Here is a 21,728-nt window from a genome sequence, read left to right as displayed (position 1 = left end):
AAGAGTCAGACCCTAGATGCCAAAGCCAGGCATCACGCAGGGCCACCAGACCAGCCCTGATTTGGTATCTCTTGTCCTGCCAAAGGAGCAGGAAACGCATTCCCTGATGCATCTGCCCAGACCAGAGCTCTCTGCACTTCTGATTTCCTGTCTTACAGGCCATTTTTATTCACTGTACCCGCTGGGCAAGACTCCTTCCCTGCACTCTAATCAGTGCATCCCTTGGTAACAGTGTCCCAGTTCCCACCTTGGAGGAAGCCATCCTATCTTCTTTGCATGGACCGCTGCCTTGAACTTTTTGGATTGTTCACATTTGGACACAGGCACAGATTAAAAAAACCCAACCAACCACAGAATCCATCATCTGACTGACTGATGTGCTGGCTCCAAATTCTGGGCTGGGTGATTGCATTGCTAAACTTAGTGCTTAATTCGTGCTAGGGCTGATCCCCGACACCTCTAGGTTTGGCAGTTCATCGGCCTGGCACCTCTGGGCTTGCCACGTCAGTTAATGAAGTTAAAAAAAAAAATTGCTGGAGCCATGGCAGCTCTTTCATTACAAATTTAAGTGCTGGTTAAACTCTTCCAGCATGTAATGAAGTGGGAGCGGTACTCTTCGCCTCTGCCAGCTGGAGGTGCTGCAGGGAATGGTGGAACAATCCCCATGGGCAGGCTATGTGGGCTGATGGATAGGGCACTGGGGTGGGAGTGCGGAGCTCTGCCGCTGATCTGCTGTGTGTCTTCAGGCAAGTCATTCAGTCTCCCTGTGCTGCTTTTTCTCCTCATAACATTTGTCTTGTAAGTGTGGACTGCAAATTCTTTGGGGCAAGGCCTCGTAGGCGCTGACTCCGTGGGTGCTCCAGGGCTGGAGCGAAGATCGCAACTAATCTACGTCTTATTCTTCCTGGGAGAAAGTGCTACGGGGTGCTGTTAGAGTTGCAGGTATTCCTGCAAAAGGTGACGCTGCAATGAATTATTTGGATGGTTGGGATGGAGAATATGGGTTGATCTCTTCCCAAGTGGAGTTTAGCAAGACTCATCCTGCTGTTGTTGATGAAAAAGTGTCAGAGATTCAATGGGCGGGGTGAGGCTGGTGCCAGGTCTGACATTTTCTTTCAGGGGCCAAGGGGAAAAGAAAAGGTTGTATTTAAACCAAACCAAAAAAGCTTCCCCCCTTCCGCCACCAACTAGTTTATTGTTCTAGAAAGTTTCTCCAACGTCTTCCAAACCTTTAATTGATTCAGGAGCATAAAATCAAGAAGGGGGGAAGAGAGCACGAGAGAGGAATGGTGTGAGCGATTTGAATAATTTATTGTCCTTTGAAGTTGCAAGAGAAATTTCAGCTGCCTTGGGGAGTAATTTCTCCCCATTCTGAAAGGGTTTTCTCCTCATTTTAAACTCGTCCAGAAGATGCTGATCGTTTTTGCATTTTCTGCATAATTAATGAAAGCGTTTCCCCCTCTCCCCCCCCCTTTACAACCTCTGAAGTGGGGAGGTTTGGAGGGTTGTGAAATGTTGTTGGCGGTTTTTAATCAAGAAAATCAAATTAATTTGACTGTCTCCCCTCCGCACCCCTTCTAATTTATAACTTTATTTACAAATTAGTCTTTGCTTTCGGTTAAGAGTGTGGACACATCCAAATACTCAGCCTGGCCTTTGATAGGTGTTCCTGGAATTTTTTAAAGGCATGTATTGTCCTGTTCTTACGGTGTTCCACCTATTAAAGGGCACCCTGAGACCAGCCCTCGCCCCCAGCCAGTGAGTCCCAAACTATGAGGTGTCTGGTACCTTCAACTTTCATTGACCTGAGTGGGAGCTGAGGATGGTCGTATCTCACAGCATCAGATACATGACTCTTTAATTCCAGTATACACTTCTTCAGATGAATGAAAGACACACTTTACCCCAGATCATAGAATCATAGAATATCAGGGTTGGAAGGGACCTCAGGAGGTCATCTAGTCCAACCCCCTGCTCAAAAGCAAGACCCATCCCCAATTAAATCATCCCAGCCAGGGCTTTGTCAAGCCTGACCTTAAAAACTTCTAAGGAAGGAGATTCCACCACCTCCCTAGGCAACGCATTCCAGTGTTTCACCACCCTCCTAGTGAAAAAGTTTTTCCTAATATCCAACCTAAACCTCCCCCACTGCAACTTGAGACCATTACTCCTTGTCCTGTCTTCTTCCACCACTGAGAATAGTCTAGAACCATCCTCTCTGGAACCACCTCTCAGGTAGTTGAAAACAGCTATCAAATCCCCCCTCATTCTTCTCTTCCACAAACTAAACAATCCCAGTTCCCTCAGCCTCTCCTCATAAGTCATGTGTTCCAGACCCCTAATCATTTTTGTTGCCCTTCGTTGGACTCTCTCCAATTTATCCACATCCTTATTGTAGTGTGGGACCCAAAACTGGACACAGTACTCCAGATGAGGCCTTACCAATGTCGAATAGAGGGGGACGATCACGTCCCTCGATCTGCTCGCTGTGCCCCTACTTATGCATCCCAAAATGCCATTGGCCTTCTTGGCAACAAGGGCACACTGCTGACTCACCACTGCTGTCACCCCTAGGTCCTTTTCCGCAGAACTGCTGCCTAGCCATTCGGTCCCCAGTCTGTAGCTGTGCATTGGGTTCTTCCGTCCTAAGTGCAGGACCCTGCACTTATCCTTATTGAACCTCATCAGATTTCTTTTGGCCCAATCCTCCAATTTGTCTAGGTCCCTGTGTATCCTATCCCTACCCTCCAGCGTATCTACCACTCCTCCCAGTTTAGTATCATCCGCAAATTTGCTGAGAGTGCAATCCACACCATCCTCCAGATCATTTATGAAGATATTGAACAAAACCGGCCCCAGGACCGACCCCTGGGGCACTCCACTTGACACCGGCTGCCAACTAGACATGGAGCCATTGATCACTACCCGTTGAGCCCGACAATCTAGCCAACTTTCACCCTGGAGGGCCGTAGCTATGCCAACCCACCTTATAGTGCATTCATCCAGCCCGTACTTCTTTAACTTGCTGACAAGAATACTGTGGGAGACAGTGTCAAAAGCTTTGTCAAAAGCTTTGCTAAAGTCAAGATACAATACATCCACTGCTTTCCCTTCATCCACAGAACCAGTAATCTCATCATAGAAGGCGATTAGATTAGTCAGGCATGACCTTCCCTTGGTGAATCCATGCTGACTGTTCCTGATCACTTTCCTCTCATGTAAGTGCTTCAGGATTGATTCTTTGAGGACCTGCTCCATGATTTTTCCAGGGACTGAGGTGAGGCTGACTGGCCTGTAGTTCCCAGGATCCTCCTTCTTCCCTTTTTTAAAGATTGGCACTACATTAGCCATTACATTAGATCTCTGGAGAGGAGTTATTAACCCTCCGCCAGGACACAGAGCCTCCGGTTCTTGGCAGGTTTAGATCTTTTATGGAAACCTGCCCTGCAATGAGAGAACCTCCTCTTCCCCAGTCTCCACCCTGGGGAGGACAGGAGTTCTGGGCTAATTTCGTGCTGCTTCTCTCTGGATTGAGAGACAGTACGTCAGTTTCCTCCGTGTTGTGACTAGACAGGAAAGTGAGCCTGAACATGCATGGCGAAGATTTTCTCCTCCACATTAGGTTGCTTGATCAGGAGAAAGCCCTCTAGTTTTTCCTCTCTTACGTTTAGCATGAACTTAACCACTGGAGCTCAATGGTGCATTTAGCCTGTAGTTGTCCTGAGGCTGACTTCCTATTTCCCATCTCCCTGCCAGCGCTGTTATCTGGATACTTCCTTTTCCTCCATTGTGCACAAGCAGGTAGTAAAAGTCTGAACACCAGAGGACTGTGGGTGGGAGATAGGCCTGGTCTACACTCAACCTTTAGGTTTCCCTAGCTACAGCTCTCGGGGATGTGAAAAATTCCCACCCTGGAGGGCCGTAGCTATGCCAACCTAATCCCAGGTGTAGACGCAGCTAGGTTGGCAGAAGAATGCTTCTGTTGACCAAGCTGCCTCTGTCTCTTGGCCAGCTCTGGCCATAGGGGTGTCCTGGCCCTCTGGCCAGACCACTTTGCAGAGGCCTGCCTCTTCTGGGCAAAGCCCAAAACAAATGTAAGTGAAACCAAACCTTGAGCCCGACTGTGCTCAGCTGGTAGCTTGACACAATACATTGGCCCCACTGGGCCTGAACAGCTCGATAGCATTCAGCCACCTTGTTGCAGGCTGCTCTAGGCTTCCCTCCTGTCTAATCACAGGCTCCTGGGCCTTGATCAAGCTCATAGCCCAGGGGCTGGCACATTCCTCCCCTCATTCAGGGGTTCAGACAGGCTACAGCTCCTCAGGGGCCCTGCTTCCAGTCAGGCCGCTGGAGTAGCCTGTCTCCTCTTCCAGCTGGGCTCACCCAGCCCTCTCTGGCCACAGGCCCTGCTCTTCCCCAGCTGGGCTTTGCTTCGAGTTAGGCCTGTCCAGCCTCCGCGCACGAGCAGCCAGCTTAATTCATCTCTCAGGCCCATATTAACCCTTCCCTGACGTGTGTGGCCACGGTGAATGCTCCATCGCAGGCCCACGTTCTTAAAGCACTGACTGACTCTGGCTGTTTCCATTTTCGTGTTCCCAGCCAGAAGCAGCTTAAGTCAGATTGTCATGCATGCGAAGCTGCTCCCACAACTCTGGTTGAAGCTGACTAAAGATCATCCAGATCCGTTGTCTCAAAGTTGGGGTATCTAAAATGGAGGTACCTCAAAAATCAATGGAAAATGCTGACCTGAGTGACTTGTCTGAGGTGATACGGCAGTGATTCAACAGACTTGGGAGCAGACCCAGGATCCTATGCCTTATCCCTGGCTTTCTCCATGGGTAGCGAGGTGGTGGTGAAATTTCTTGCCTGACTTTAACCGAAGAAATGCTGCTTAGTTTTGTGGGGTTGTAACAGGCACGCAGGTGTGTTGGAACTGTATGGCTGTGTGGGAGGGAATTGGAAATAAGAGAATGGAGACCCTTTTTCCTAGGGGAGCTCAGATAGCTTTATTTACAGGAGTGAAAGAATAGAGTTATAAGAAATAATCTTGCATTTATCCAGTGTCTCTTTCATCCCAGAGGGTCCCCAGACACACTTATCCATCTAATCTAATTGGGATCATTCGCCTACCACTCTGATGCAGCCACTTCGGGATGGGATGGGCGGGGAGTGGAAGGTAGCCAGGCTTCTACATTTACAAAAATTTGCATGTTATCATTAAGTGACCAATCAGAACGGGCCTGTCTGGTCATATTCTTTCAACACTGTGTTTCCTGTGCGGAAGGACGAGAAAATCTGGTAGCACCGCAAAGCTGACTACACTGTCACTTTCCAGTGCTCGGGACTTTGGCTGGGCTATATTAGGATGGCATGGACCCTATGGCGGGGTCTGGAGTCCTCTCTTGTTAAGCATTCAGGCTTGTCCCACAGGAGGTGGGTTTTGTACTCTGGTGTCTTGTGTAGATTCCTGTTCTTTTAATGACTCAAACAGAGCAGCAGACGCTGACCAAAGGGCTAGGTCCTTTCTGATCGCACCTTCCCTGGCTTGTGGGCAGATTGAACCTTTCTAGGCAGCCAAGGCTAAGTGGAAGCTGTTCGAACAAGTTGGCCCTTGAGGAAGCTAGGGCAGGGATGGGGGAGGAGAGCTTCCCGCCTTAAGGCTGCCACTGAAATCCATAAGCCAGTTGGTTTCAATTACAAACGGCCCACGAGAGTAATTGTGACGGTGATGGACAAAGAGGCATCATTAGGTGGCCAGATAGCTCCTTTGGTGCCTAGCTGTTCCTCTGCTCTGGCTCGTTATGCCTTGTTACCGGGCTGGTGGACAAATATCGGATGTGATGTTGTTACAGCTGATTGAAAGCACTTGCACACCATGGGGCCCTGGGCTGCCATGCCACTCCGGCAGCATGTGCTCCCATGCTGCCTTCGGCACTTGGCTCCAGGGCTGACATCTTACATGACAGCATTGCTTAGCTACTTCGACTACTGGGCACCAGAAGGTGCTTCCTGGCTGCCTGTCTCCAAATCTCCTCAAGAGCAGAGTGAGGAGAGCACGAGCGAGGCAACTGCCCGGGGAGCCGCCATCTTCAGCGCCAACTCCTTTGCTCTTGTAGCTTTATTTATTTATTCGTATTTACTGTAGCATGTAGAGGCCCCAACTGAGGCTGGGACTCCAGTGTGCTAGGCGCTGTACATGAGCATAGGGAAGAGACAGTCCTGGTCCCTGAAGAGCTCTCAATCAAAATAGACAAAACAGAGGGTGGGAGGAGAAACTGCGGCACAGCAAGGGGAAATGACTTAGCCAAGGTCACCTGACTAGTCTAGACTAGAACCCAGGTCATCTGACTCCTGTTGCTCTATCTGCTAGACACCGCTTCTCCCCATTTGCTCCATATTTGTCCTGCCCTTCTCCTCCTCCTCAACCATTGGTGCTTTCTTCCACACTGCCCCCAATGCCTGGAACTCCCCCTCTTATCAGCGTGGGTCAAGTGCCCCACCTCCCTGTCAGCCTTAAAGTACAGTCCCATCAGCATTAATCCATGTCATTAAAAATGCTGTCACTAGCCCATTTTCCCTGGCTAGCCCAGTTTATTTGGGTCCAATCTGTATTGTCCATTTAGATTGTAAGGTGACCTGCTGGAAGGGATCATGTTTTGTTAGGGAGGGAGGACAAGGGGAAGCAGTGTCGTCCAGGTGAGTAGAGGACCACATCAGGAATCTGGAGACGTGGGACCTATTTTCCCCTTACACCAGTTTTACACCAGCATAAAATAGAGTTGCACTGGATTTACACTGGCATGAGCAGGGCATCAGGGTTTTCTTACCAACCTGCTGTGTGACCTTGGGCCAGTGCCCTCTCTGTGCATTATCTTTCCTGGCTGTAGCATGGGATAACGATACATCCCCTGCCCTGTTAACCCCGCTGAGATCTGTAGATATAAAGTTATACGAGTGCTGAGTGTTTGTTGTTATGAAAACTGTATCCCTGTGAGCCCAGCCATGCCACCTAAATAATAATCTGTAGGCCCAATGGCCGTACTGGATCTGAGCAACAGCTCCCCAAGGCTGGGACGCTGCCTCTGTCGGTGCCTGATACTTGATTGTTCAGAGGAAGGTTGAACCCCTTCCAGGCCCATAAATGTATCCAGTCTAAGCCTTTTTATACCATACCAATATAAATATTTTCATGGCAGTAGTACAGATTGGCCGTGACTGAAGCCACTGTGCTAGGTGCTGTACAATGGCCCCTTTCCCCAAAAGCTTGCTCTCTAAATAGACAACAAGGAAAGATTATTGTCCCCAATTTTGCAGATGGGTAAACTGAGGCACAGACTTACCCAAAGTCTGGGGCAGAACAAGGAACTGAACCCAGTTTTCCTGAGTCCTCAGTACAGTGCTTTAACCACGGGCCCATCTTTCCACTTCTGAAGTATCAGGTCTGAGTGCCTTACAAAGATTATCCCAGTGGCAATACATCAGAGGTGGGCAAACTATGGCCTGCTGGCCACATCCAGCCCGTGGGACCGTCCTGCCTGGCCCCTGAGCTCCTGGCCGGGGAGGCTCTCCCCCAGCCCCTCCCCCGCTGTTCCTCTTCCCCCGCAGCCACGCCGCCGCATGGGCAGCGGGACTGCGCGCTCATGCAGGGCAGTGCATCTGGCTCCGGCCAGGCGGCGGGGCTCCAAACATGCTGCTCTGAGTGGCATGGTAAGGGGGCCAGGGCCGGGGGGTCGGATATGGGACAAGAGGTCCAAGGGGGCAATCAGGGGACAGGGAGCAGTTGGATAGGGCAGAGGTTGGGGGGGGAACAGGGGGATTGCATAGGGGGTGGGGTCCTGGGAGGCCTGTCAGGGGGTGGGGGTGTGGATAGGGGTTGGGGGGGACAGGGAGCAGGGTGGGTTAGATACGGGGTGGGGGTCCCGGGAGGCGGTGGTCAGGGGACAAGGAACAGGGGGTGTTGGATGGGTCGGGGGTTCTGAGGGGGGCAGTCAGGGGGCGGGAAGTGGGAGGGGTCGGATAGGGAGCGGGGCCAAGCTGTTGGGAGGGCACAGCCTTCCCTACCCGGCCCTCCATACAGTTTCCCACCCCGATCTGGGCCTCAGGCTAAAAAGTTTGCCCACCCCTGCAATATATGTATTACAGCCCCCGAAAGTGTGCTAGGTAAACTCGTGGTGCAATGCCTGTCCTGCTACAAGGGGTCAGGGCGAACAGCACAGCAGGGAGGATGGACATGGCTGACAGTAGCCAGATCCTGTGGTGACTCAGCAGTGGCTAGCACATGGCATGGTGGGGCAAGAAACATTTATTGACTGGCCTGTCTTTTCCTCCTTCCTCTCATGCTTTGTGTATGGGGCAAAGCCCCCTTCCGCTGCTGTTATCATCATCTGTGGTTCAACCTGTGGGGAACGGAGGCTTGCGGGGGGGCAGGGGAGAGAAGGGAGCTCTTCAAATGACACATTTCCCTGTGGAAGGACAGGCCAGCGGCTGCGTGAGCCAAAGTCATTAACCGGCCCAGGAGGGCTGGGCTTGTTGGAACAGTACCAGTAGATAGCAAGGGAAAGAGGTTACCTCTAACAAAATGTCTCTGCTCGCTCGCTCTCTCACCCTGCCAGTCCCATCTCCCTGAAGGGAGCCAAGAAGCAATGGCAGTCAGAGGAAATCTCTGCCTGCAGCCTATAATTATCCTGTCTGCCTTCCCAGAAAAGGCCAGTTGGTGAGCGAGCCTACTTGTGTTTCACATAGCGGCCCCGCATCCCGCTGCTTCCCCAATTACTGCTAATGGACTTTTTATGATGATAAGACGACTAGGTTGGGGAGAAGGTATTGACGGGGAAATGGAATATAATTCACTCCCTGTTCGTTTGTTCTGTCAGAAAGCTCTCATTTTAATTTTATTTGCGAGGCACCGAGAAGCGGACCTGAGAAAATAAAGGATCTGTCACTAAAACTGTGGATTTCGAGGCAACACAAGTCTCAGCAGGAGCTCTCTGAGGGGTGTTTTCAGTCTCATTGAGCATCTCCATAGAGACATCCCCCTGCACCAGTCTTGCTCCAGTCTGTGGTTCTCATTTCTCTGATGTAGAGAAATGTACATTATGGATACAGCTTTCTTGTCTCCACCCCAACCTAGGCTCCCTTACGCTGGTGCTTTGAACAGTCTCCCTTTCGAACGTCACAGTCTCTCTTTCCCCCACTCTCCATCTGTCTTAAATCTGCTCCTCTCTCCTGTGTTAATCTCTCCTTAGCTTCCCTCTTTTGTCTGCTCTCTTTCTCTGCTCTTCCCTTGCTGTCCATATGCAGGTCCCTTACCTGGTCCCTTTAAATTCTCCCTATTGGTCTCTCCCCCACTGGCCCCGTTTTTCTTTGTCATCCTCTATCCTCACCCTTTACCTCTCTAGCTCTCCTTTCTCTCTTTGTTTTTACCCAACTCCTGTCTACCTTCCCATATAGTTCTCTTCTCTCTCCCACTCCCACCATCCATTACCCTCGCTGTCACTCTGCCCTAGCACTTCAGCTCTGTCTCTGCCCTTTCTCTCTCAAACCCTAGGTGTATGTATCTAGCACACACACCCAAAAAGGCTGTGGGTGCCGTTGCCTAAGTCAGCAAACATCCATGCAATATTTAGTGGTACCTGGATTACAAACTCAGAAAGAGATGTGAAAAGTGGAGATTAAAGCTGCCGCCCAGCGATCTAGTTACTGGGGGGGCGGCGAAGCTCCTTTTCTAATCATAAAACTGTTGGCAGCTGTGAAAATGGAGAGAGTGTTTCACTAAATCAGCAGAAAGTTTCAGCCCAAAAAGAACAAAGGGAAAGGAGCATGTTTTTACTCCTCTGCTGTCTGGAGTGAACTCTTCCTGGTTCAGCCTGGCTCCTTCCTTATCACGCCTGCAGTGAGAGAGTACCAGCTTGTCAAGGGAGATGCTCCCGTTAGAATTACAAGCCATGGTGGGAGATGCCAGAACTTCCTTCTGTTTTTGTGAAGTTGTTTGACCTTGGTGAGAGTCCCTGCATTCCTGGCTCTAGGGACTGTAGTTGACTATTATTCGTTATTCTTTGCATCATGATTGTGCGTGAGGGCCTAGCCAAGGTTGGGACCCCCCTTGTGCTGGATACTGTGCACACTAATTGAGGCAGGAACTCTCGCTCACAAAGAGCTTAGAGTCTAACAGGCAAGGCAGACAATGGGGTGGGAGAAATGAAGGATTATTATTTCCATTTTACAGTTGGGAACTGAAGCACAGAGAGAGACTGTGACAGAGCCAGGAAATGAATCCAGGTTTCCCAAGTCTGTCCAGGCCCTTACCCACAAAACCGGGCTTCTGTATCACCTTTTCCATAGCGTTCCAGCACCTGCTACCCCCCTGGAGCTGGTTGAGGCGTACGAGAACGAAGTCCAGTGTGCACCTTGTCCCGCTCAATGTCTCCACGGTAGGAAGAAGATAGGCGTTTGCTAACACACCCCGACCTCACCTTGACCCATTTTTCTAGTGGAGATGTACTTTGTATGGCAACCGATACAAGAAAATGGAGAAGGAAGTATCCAAATGGTTTACTGGCACAGCTGACCCATTGCAAATTGCTCAGAGAAGCAGGGTCTGGGAGGGTGCCCCCCCCCAGTTATTTTAAGGACCTCAGTTGAGGGGAGACTTTTTTGATCAATTGGTTATACCTTAGCTGCTCGGACTGAATGTCTGTTCCTTCCTGTGCTCTTGCTTTCTTCCCGGGCTGTGTCAGGTGCAGTCTAGTTTCTCTCTCTCTCTCAGTTCTTCATGCTGGGGGATAATTGAGTGTTCTTTCACCTGCATGGGTAGGAGTTGAAATGTGGTGTCCCCGCATGCAGGCTCCTTGGGTCAGCACGATTGGAGCGTAGGCCTCCATCACAATGCTGACTGCAGAGACCGGGGGCCTTGGAAAGTGGAAGCAAAACCTTTTTAAATATACGTTTTGTAACTGGCTTTCTTTTGTCTCTATTGATTTTTTTGCTGCTGTGGGCGAGGGGCCCCTTTCAGCCAGGCTCATGTTGCTCTCTGCCCCCGAGGCCGGCTGAAAGAATAAATTGTTTGTCTTGACTTGTTGTCCATTGTTGTGGCAGTTTCCTGGAGGTGGAGGGGCATGGAGGGAGCTGACGCTGGATGCAAAGATGAATTCTCCAGCCTACGGTCAGCCAGCCGAAGCTGCCCACCTCACCTCAGGGCTAGGGAAGAGCTAAGAAAACCATGGGGACAGTAAACAGCAACAACAGGGAGTTGGGCGATTTGAAAAGTCCCTTGTTAGGCTCGGACAGAGCATGGCCAGATCTCCCTGCTGGTAACTATCTTAGAGCGGTTGGTTGCACTACCCCCTTCCTCGCCAGCCTCGTTGCCTCTCCTCGCCAGCCCAGTACCAGGGCAGTGAGCCAGAAGGGAAGGCACCCTGAGGAGCTGGGTAAGGGGAAAGATGGAGCAGCATGTGGGAAGCGAGTTTGCCAGCCAAGGGGCCTGCCTAGGGAATCTGCCTTGATGCCGTTAGGGGTTTTCCCCAGGAGCGGGGAGCTGGGAGCAGGGTGAGGCGCCGTCCTCCCCTCAGTGGCACTGGAAAGATTCGCGCTCCCCCCCCCCGCTTTGCACCTGAGGAGGAGAGGAAATAAGCCAGGCCTGTGTAAAGAGAAGAGACTTAAAGAGAAGAAACGTGGGCCGGTTACTATAGCGACGGAGCAGTCCAGACCTTCCTTTTGCTTCTGTTTTCCTGACCGCTCCAGCTTTTTCCTTGGGCTCTGCCCTTGAGACAGTTCTCAGCTGGTACCCGGGGGCTGGGTGGGTGAAGGGGACTCTCTGCCAGGAGAAGGAAAGGGGGACGGGCGACTATCAGAGAAGAGCATCAGGTCCCATGTGTCCCCCCGCCTTAAAGAGGGCTCTACATACAAGGCATCCATAATGGTTTGGGGACATAGTTCGCTCCAGGGTGGGGATAAAATCAGGGCATGGGTTTCCTCTCCCTCCTGTCCTTTGGCCACAGAAGAGGTGGTGGTGGAGTGGGGACTTGTTTCTTTCCCTTCCATTCTCCATTGAGAGGGAGGTCCCCTTAAAGCTTGGGCTCCTCAGCTTCTGGCCAGTCCTATTTCCATGGGGAGTGGGGCTGAACGCTCAAACATCCTCAGTGTAGGGCAGGTTCTGGTCTGGAGGGCGTGAAATGTTGGTCGTGTGGCATAGATAGGAGAGAGAACGCCATTGTTTTCTATCTCCTGACCCGTCTATAGATCTCCCAAACTGTCTTCTTCCTAAATAATCCAGCACTAAGGGAGTTTTAGCCTAGGTCAGCAGGAGTATCTCAAAGAATTGATCTGGAAGGTTGGCATGATTTTCTTAGAGAATCAGTCTAGTCTGAGGGGCAGGTCGACATTTAAAAAGCCCGTGCTACGGTAGCATTTTAGTGAAGATGCTACTCCGCTGATGGGAGAGCTTCTCCCGTCAGCTCAGTTAATCCACGTCCGCGACAGATGGCAGCTATGTTGAAGTTCTCCCGTTGAAGAGCTTCTCCCGTTGAAAAGCTCTTCCGTTGAAGCCCTCTTGTCATAGAATCATAGACTATCAGGGTTGGAAGGGACCACAGGAGGTCATCTAGTCCAACCCCCTGCTCAAAGCAGGACCAATCCCCGACTAAATCATCCCAGCCAGGGCTTTGTCAAGCCTGACCTTAAAAACTTCTAAGGAAGGAGATTCCACCACTTCCCTAGGTAACGCATTCCAGTGTTTCACTACCCTCCTAATGAAAAAGTTTTTCCTAATATCCAACCTAAACCTCCCCCACTGCAACTTGAGACCATTACTCCTTGTTCTGTCATCTGCTACCACTGAGAACAGTCTAGAGCCATCCTCTTTGGAACCACCTTTCAGGTAGTTGAAAGCAGCTATCAAATCCCCCCTCATTCTTCTCTTCCGCAAACTAAACAATCCCAGTTTCCTCAGCCTCTCCTCATAAGTCATGTGTTCCAGTCCCCTAATCATTTTTGTTGCCCTCCGCTGGACTCTTTCCAATTTTTCCACATCCTCCTTGTAGTGTGGGGCCCAAAACTGGACACAGTACTCCAGATGAGGCCTCACCAATGTCGAATAGAGGGGAACGATCACGTCCCTCGATCTGCTGGCAATGCCCCTACTTACACATCCCAAAATGCCATTGGCCTTCTTGGCAACAAGGGCACACTGTTGACTCATATCCAACTTCTCGTCCACTGTAATCCCTAGGTCCTTTTCTGCAGAACTGTTGCCGAGCCATTCGGTCCCTCGTCTGTAGCGGTGCATTGGATTCTTCTGTCCTAAGTGCAGGACTCTGCACTTATCCTTGTTGAACCTCATCAGATTTCTTTTGGCCCAATCCTCCAATTTGTCTAGGTCCCTCTGTATCCTATCCCTACCCTCCAGCGTATCTACCACTCCTCCCAGTTTAGTGTCGACATAGCACTGTCTACAATGATCGGTACAAGGTGTGTAACTTAAGACTTTTCAGCTCTAGATCACTGGTTCAGATCCAGCCTATGCTGGTAGTGACCAAAGGCTGTTTGTTTGGTGACCTTTATGAACAGATTCGGTAGTTCCCATCCAATTCCTAGCGAGCAGGATAGATGCTAACATCCCCGAAAACCCTCATCACAGTCTGGCACTTTTGTTTGCTGCCTCGGCAGAGTGGAGGCGACCAAACTTCCCTCTCAGCCCTGGATTCATGTACAACCAGCTCATGACTGTAATATGTTGGTGAGACTATGTGGAGGAAGTACATGCTGCATCCATTATATTTATAAACAAAAGACTGCACTGTTGGGCTAAATATTTTTCTTGTCCTCTTTACCCCTTGAAGATCTCAGCTGCAGGGCTGCTGTGTCCATCTGGGGACCAGCTTTGACAGGAAAGAGGAAGGCAAGTTTTGGTGGAGTGATTTAGCAACTGAATTCTGTTCCTTCAGCTGTCAGTTCAGATATGTTAATCCCGCCTGCCTTGTTAAACCAACTCTGAGTTTTCAATCTTTCTCACTCTTTCTTCAGTTTCTGATGTTTCAGACAAGCATGCCCTGGCCTGTCCTCTTCCCCCATTCATCGCTTACTGTGCCCCATGACAGCACCTCCTGTGGGGTATTGGGATTTATAGGGTTAGATAGGCTCCCCCCAGTTCCTTTTTGATACAGAGTTCCCCAGATTCTCTTAGCTTGCATGTGTCATAAGGAGGTGGCTTGTTCTTGCAAGGGCTTTGCAAAAGACAAGCTAAGAGCTTTTCCTTTAAGGTTCCTCATGAAAGAACTGGGCAAGGAGAGAGAAGTCGGTGGTGCTCCCACCATCAAGTCATTTAACTCTGTAAGGCCACCAGAAGTGACATCTTATCATGCCTCTCCAGTGAGATGTCCCCTAAACCCACGTGTGCCTGGGAGATGAGCTGACGATCCCAAACCCGTTTCTTCCTAAAGGCCCCAACGCATGCTCAAAAATGGTGATGCTGCATGTGGGTCAGCTCCCTTCTCAACAGGGGCCTAAAGAGCCCACCTACCAAGTACTAGAGCAGGTCAAGCTAGACAGAGAGTCACCATGCTGGTGATGGGAAGAATGTCCTTGCCAGGCATCTGGGTGCTGTTGGCCAAGGCAGTGATCCTGAATCGAGAGGTAAGAACAGAACATGCTTGGGGGCAGGGTGGGGACAAGGTCAGAGGGATGGCATTCCGCTCCAAAAGAGGGGGAGGAGGCAAGCTGCTTGCCTCCACCTGAACGCAATCAGAGCAGGAAAGAAAGGGTTTTGTTGCTGTCTGCTGTCAACATCCAGTGCTTTGGTTGCCCCTGGCTGTTCATTTTGGGAAGTGAGTAGGAGGTGGGCGGGCCCTCATTGGAATGAAAGGTTCTGTTTAGGTTGATGGGCTTTCCATTAAGCCATGCAAAAAAAAAATTTAAAAAAATTGCAGGTGCACAGCAGGCGTGTTTGCAGCCTCATCTCTCTGGCAACAAACCCCACAGGCAGCCTCTCCTAATAGGAAGGTTCTTTGAATCGAAGCATCTTCCCCTCCTGTTTGATTCAAGCTCTCCCAGAAAGAGCTGGGGTTTTTTAATCAGGAAACGGAGGAAAAAATAAAATCCCTCGTGCCTTGCTCCCAAGGAGCATCAGGCTGTGGGTAAGATTCACTGTGGCTTTCCAGAACCAGGTCAGTGAGGGGACAGCTTTTGTGTTTCCATCCACTCACCTGTGACCACCTGGGAGGATTGGTGAAATGGTATAAAACCTCCTCGAATGTGACGGTGATGTCTGGAAAAATGAGTCTCAGAATGACTACCAAAAAAAAAAAAAATCAAGAAACTACAATCCTGGTATTTCAGAAGAAATACACAGACCCTCTGGTTGCCTGTACTAATATCTTTTTACTTTCTTATAGCATCTGTGTGTTATGAAGGTTCCCAGAGTCATTTACACAATATATCAGGGATTCTAACCAAGATCTTGCATATTCGGGTGCAGGCTGGATCTGAATTCTGCACCAAAGCCCCTGGATTTTCTGACTCTCTTGGGCAGCATGTGGGAATTCTGTAGCCACCTCATTTCTACTTCATATGACATGGGGAGAACACTTTTGTGCGCTTCATTGGGATTGGGGTAGGTGGCACCTTTGTGACCAGTGTGGGAATCAGCGTGGGTGCTGTGGTTGACAGAGATTAGAGGCAGATGCTGGATCTGAGGGACCCAGAGTTTTAGAAACAGTAACTCCTCTTGAATTTATTTTCTTTCCATTTGTAGAGAATGCTTTATATGCAAGTTAGCAGCACAACTGCCATGCAAGGCAGGTAACTATTGTTCCCGATTACAGATGGGGGCAACTGAGCCACGATGAAGCGATTTGCTTATGAGCATACAATGAGTCGATGATGGAGCCAGAAATACAACCTAGGAGTCCAGGTTCTCAGTCTCTTGCTGTAACCATTAGATCATACTCCCCTCCCAGAGCCAGAATTAGAACCCCAGAGTCCTAGCTCCCAGTAGTTTGCTCTAATAACTAGATCACCTTGCCTTCCTCAATAATTGTTGATATTATGGATGATTAGTCACAGGCTAGATTTTTAATTTTAGTAAAGAATCTGATTCTAAGACTAATGTGTAACTTTGATGTCTTTAAGAAGCCCTTGACCTTTTCAGCTGCACTGGTACAGCTCAAAAATTGACCTGTGTGGACTTTTCAGATGTTAACTCAGGAGGCAGGGGGACTGGGGAGAGATAAGGCCTTGGGCAGAGACTGTGCATTTAAGTTTTAGCCCAGAGCAGATTTTTACAATCAAATGACAAATTCTTGAATGCAGGAGTTTCCAACAGGACTTTCTGACAACCTTGAGCTGTAAAAGTGCAAGAGCAGCTCTGTGACCTCTCTAAATATAGATTTAGATATTTATAAATCTAATGCTTGTGCACACAACATTCAGCAGGACATAAACAGCTCCAACAAATTGTGTTTACCTCCAGCATGGAAACAAATACTTGATTCCGTCACACACACTTTTATTTATATACCAGTTGCCCGGCAAGGAGATGGAGCTGGGAAGGAGAAGAGGGCACTTCCTCTTCACATTAGATCACTGCAATTCACTGGGGACATTTCCTGGGCTCCCATTCACCCTCTTCTGAAGCGCTCTTTCTGGTAGGATGTCTGCATCTTGCTTTATAGACCCTGAATATGTACATATAAATATGCACATTTCAGTCGTGTGGTCTGCTTCCACAAGAATAACAGGCGCCAACTTTATGATCTGAGTGATTTTATTTGAACACAGCTGTGGCCTTGTGATGTAAATATTTCAGTCAATTTTAAACTAACTAGAGTAGAGGAAACTGTGCTGGCAGAGCAGGTTAGAGCTGGAACAGACATGGAAGGAAGGCTTCTTTGGGAGTTTCTAGAACAGTGGTTCTCAACCTGCGGCCCAGCTGTGTGCTAAAGGGCAGTACGGTCCAGGGCCGGAGTTGCTGCCCAGCCCCCTACAGCAGGGTCCGGATCGGGGCTGCCACCTGGCCCCACACAGCAGGGGTCAGGGTTGGCGCCCAGCTCCACGCAACAGGGTCCCTCCTGCCCAACCCCACAGCCAACCTGGGCGCTTCATTCCTGGCCCCACTCTGTGGAGGGGTCTCTGGGCTGGGGGCACTGGGCACAGCAATGTGGGGAGGATGTGTGTGAGGGGGTGCTGTGGTTTTCAACCTGCGGCCCAGGTAATACTGCAGCCCACAATGATTAATAGGTTGAGAACCGCTGTTCTAGATAGACTCCTCCTTGTCTAGCCCTCCTCCCGCCAGAAGCCCCTTGACTCTTTCTTTCCTTGCTTGTAATGTTTGCCCAGTTTTCCCCTCTCCCTCTTCCTTCAGAGGTGCTCTTGTAGGCTCTCAAGCTTGGAGGGGAGTCACTGTCTAGGGAAGGATAAAACCCAATCACAGCTGTGAGTGTTTTTTTTTTAATCAGGCATCCCTGCATCTCTGCGCAGCTGGATGTGAGAGGCGTTTGAGGGGCTTTTGGGTTCCTCTCTGAGCTGCGCAGATCCCCTGGTTTTGGGTTTAAAAGCCTGCAGAGTCTCTTGGGGGAAAGCTGCAGGAGCAGTCCGCAAACTCTGGCTGTGCACTGAGTTTTGACAACTTGATTGTTTCAAGTGGTGATGAATTTGGTTTGTTGCTCTACATTGTCAGCTCGCTTTTCCAACCTACGGGGATACGTGTGTGTGTGTGTGTGTAAAAATACACATACACGCACGCACAAAAATGGGTCACACACTTCCTAGCTTCGGAAGGCTAAGCATGTTGCACATACTAGGGGCTCCTTGCATCCCTCTGTTCCCCCACAAGCTCCACCCTCCCATCCCTCTTTTTCAGGGACTCAATGCACCTCATCCCCACCCTCTCCCTGATGCCAGGGGCTCTGTGTGTCCCCCCCATTCCTCCTGCCACATGCCATGTCCCCCTCCCTCCCCATACCATTGTCTTACATTCTTTGACTCTATGGCAAGGGCTCTGTGTGGCCCCCATTCCCTCCATAGCAGTGTCCCTCATGCCCAAGCGATGTGGGTGAACACCTATTCCCCCCCCCCCGTTTTCGCCCATGCTCACCTAGATTCTCTTCACCTCTCTGTGCCCCCTCTCCCATGCCAATGTCCTCTGTTCTCCCCCTATGCCAGAGGCTCTGGGTGCACCCCTGTTCTCCCATACCTCCTAGGGGCTCCCCCTATTCCAGGGGCTCTGTGTCCCCCACCAATTATAGCATTGCATATAAAGATACTCCAATGGGTTGGTGTAAAGTTTCACAGGACATTTGAGTTCTGTCTTCTAAGTCACCAGAAAGAGACTTAGAACAAAGAAACAGGTGCCCCGTTTGTAAAACTGAGGGCAGGGCAGCACCACAAAGGTGTCTCCTTGGAAACTAGTGCTTGACAAGCTCCATGGTAACTCCCCAGCTCTGCTAGATAGCCGTGATAGTATAAGGAATGGTGGGTTTTATTAACTATGACTGCTTCTTTTAAGGGCTTGTCTACTGTTTTTTGTTTGTTTGTTTTTTTAAAGGTCCCCCGGAGTTCATTAAAAAACCAGTGGACCAAATTGGCGTGTCAGGAGGTGTGGCTTCTTTTGTATGCCAAGCAACGGGGGATCCCAAGCCCCGGGTCACCTGGAACAAGAAGGGGAAGAAAGTGAACTCGCAGAGATTTGAGGTAAGAGACAGACTGGAACTACGCGAGTCCACGCGGCTGCAGTCAGAGTTGTGACTGCAGCAGGTATAGACATACCTGAGCTAGCTTTGATCTAGCCGTGGCAGCCTGGTCTTTACAAGCCCACCTGGGACCCTAGGTATGTACTTGAGCAACTAGTCCATGCTGCTGCAGCTTCACTGCTGTTGTTACTGGAGCTAGCTAGATCAGAGTTAGCTCAGGTACATCGACACATGCTGTCGTCGTCACATTGCTGATTGACGTGTCGACATTAGTGTGTGTGTAAGTAGTAAAAAGAGCAAAGCAGACATAAAGCAGCTTTGTTACATGAATTCCCTAAGGCGTCAATAAAAGCGTGTGTGTGGGGGTGGGGGAGTTAGCTATAAATGGAGTGAGTTGTGAGTTCTTAGCCTTTAACAGCTTGGAGGCTTAAGCTGTGTGATTTTTGCAAAATGAGAGGAGACTAGGCACATTTGTTGCTTCTTTTTAAGTGTCTATTATAAAGCTGCTTCTTCCTCTCCACCAAGAAACACAAGCTGGACTGGCCCTTTTAATCTGACGTTTCTCTAGCTCAGCCAACTTTTTAAATACACTTCCCCTATCCCCGCCCGTTTTTTTTTTTAAGGTTCACCACAGCCCAGGGTGAGCGTTACTGGCATTCCTGGCCAGACCCAATTTATTTGTAATATCTAAATAAGAGTGTGTGGCAGGGCAAGGAGAGGGCAGTAGTCATATTTTGACACCCTTAGCCTTGACCCACAATGGGACCTCTACCCTGCTAGTCGGCTGTGGGTTGGGAGGGACATTCTGACATCTGCTCTTCAGGCAGATGGGGTAAAGAGGGGGCTCGAATATTTCATTCTGTTTTTGCGGCTCTTGTCTCCGCGTCCCCATACTCCTGCAAAGGCTCATCGTTTCACTGGTGTTCCAGGGCTTTCGGCTGAGCAGGGGAGCTTTTGTTGAATGAAACGGGCAGGGGGGTCAGGTGCGATTCAATCCTGTAATCACAGGTCTTGATGCGGAGCCTGTTGAAGCGAGTGCAAAGGCTGTCATTGTCTTCCGTGAGCATTGGGGCAGGTCTTGAGGGGAAAATGCAGAACTGATGGGCAGGAAGGGGGAGCTGCTGTAGCCGGATCGATGTGTGCGGCTGCCCCCTGTGTGGGCAAGACAGAGCATGCCCAGGGCCCGGGCCTTGTACTCAATCCCTCTGTCTCCCTTTCTGTCTCAGACCATTGAATTTGACGAGAGCGCGGGTGCTGTCCTGAGGATCCAGCCCCTCCGGACTCCCAGGGACGAGAATGTCTACGAGTGCGTCGCCCAGAATGCTCACGGGGAGATCACCGTCCATGCTAAGCTCACCGTTCTCCGAGGTAAAGAGCACGCTGGCCTGTCGGTGCAGGGGTGCCAGCAGGGTGAAGGATACCCGCTCTCTGGGTGATGAGGTCTGCCTGCTGCAGCTCCCACTTCCTGACCCCTTTTCTCCCTCATCCATTCTGCAGTAAGACAGAAAATATCAACTTGCCTCTATGTAAATCCATGGTACGCCCACATCTTGAATACTGCATGCAGATGTGGTCACCCCATCTCAAAAGATATATCGGAGTTGGGAAAGGTTCAGAAAACGGCAACAAATGTGATGAAGGGTATGGAACAGCTTCCGTATGAGGAGAGATTAATAAGACTGGGACTTCTCAGCTTGGAAAAGAGACGACTAAGGGGGGATATAAAGGAGGTCTATAAAATCATGACTGGTGTGGAGAAAGTAAATAAGGAAGTGTTATTTCCTCCTTCTCATAACACAAGAACTAGGGGTCACCAAATGTAATTAATAGGCAACAGGTTTAAAACAAACAAAAAGAAGTATTTTTTCACACTACGCACAGTCAACCTGTGGAACTCCTCGCCAGAGGATTCTGTGAAAGTCAGGATATAACAGGGTTCAAAAAAGAACTAGATAAATTCCTGGAGGATAGGTCCATCAGTGGCTGTTTGCCAGGAGCTGGGAATGAGCGACAGGGGATGGATCACTTGATAATTCTCTGTTCTGTTCATTCCCTCTGGGGCACCTGGCATTGGCAGGAAGACAGGATACTGGGCTAGATGGACCTTTGGTCTGACCCAGTATGGCCATTCTTTTGTTCTTACAAAGTTGCCATACGAGTAGTGGGGCTGAGGCACAAATGCTCACCTTTGCCTGCTCCCAAAGTATCACTGATTCTGGTCAGCAGCCCTGGGGGTGCACCTCACCTGCCTGGGGTAGTATATTAAGGGCAGCTCGCTGGGAGTGGCTCTGCAGCTGGGTGGGAGAAGCTCCCCACTTTGTGACTACGTTCCCCAGCGCCCGTGGCAGTGTTTCTCCTCAGTTGCGCAGGAACTGTGCCCAGCCGTCTCTGAGTAGATGGGGCTGTGCTGGGACATTCTCGCTCCTGCTCGCTCCTTTCCTCCCTCAGATGCTTCAGGTGGCCTTTCTGTCTCAGCCCTGCTCTGTCCTGTCCCATGGAAACTCCCTTCTCAGGACGTTTATGGACAGCTCAAGAAGGCTCCATCGTTCTCTGAAATCTAATCCCTGTCATCCAGGATTGCAGGAGAGCACTTATCGTTTGATGTAGTGAAGCTGAGCTCCTGCGTGACAGGCTGCTCTCCAGTTCCCTTTCCTTGTCCAAGTCCCTTCCTCACCTGTTCTCCCTTGGGCTCCTTCTGGCCTTCGCCTATGCCGGTGGTTCTCAGCTGGGGATCCAGGCCCCCTAGGGGGGCAATGAGCAGGTTTCAGGGGGTTTATATACAGAAAAACAGTTACGGCAGCCCAGGTGGGCCGTGGAGTTTCCATAGCATGTTGGGGAGGGTGGGGCAGGGGGAGCTCAGAAAGAAAAAGGGTGAGAACCCCCAGGTTATGCCACATTCTCCCTCAAGACCCTGTCTCCCGTTCGTTCTCTCATACCAGTCCCCACTGTAAGGGATATGTCTACAGACTCTTGTTACATTTCATCTGTTTGAAACGTTCTCTGTGAGCACAGTGTGTGTTTTGGGGGCTGGCGGGGGAGGGAGGGGAG

At 50.2% G+C, this 21,728-nt stretch overlaps 1 protein-coding gene across 1 annotated transcript in view; it reads left to right on the top strand.

Moving 5' to 3' along the window:
* The window catches only part of PTPRS (protein tyrosine phosphatase receptor type S), a 134,059-nt gene that overhangs the window by 10,149 nt on the left and 102,182 nt on the right, over positions 1–21,728 (top strand). The window contains exons 2-3 of the mRNA XM_077841947.1: positions 18,536–18,681; positions 19,907–20,048. Of these exons, the coding sequence (XP_077698073.1) occupies positions 18,536–18,681; positions 19,907–20,048 (288 nt within the window). The remainder of the gene's footprint in view (positions 1–18,535; positions 18,682–19,906; positions 20,049–21,728) is intronic.

Source organism: Eretmochelys imbricata, chromosome 25 (assembly GCF_965152235.1).
Source record: "Eretmochelys imbricata isolate rEreImb1 chromosome 25, rEreImb1.hap1, whole genome shotgun sequence".
In the NCBI taxonomy this organism is placed as follows: Eukaryota; Metazoa; Chordata; order Testudines; family Cheloniidae; genus Eretmochelys; species Eretmochelys imbricata.
The sequence above is the reverse complement of the archived record's forward strand: the minus strand, read 5'-3'. Positions and strand labels throughout refer to the sequence as shown.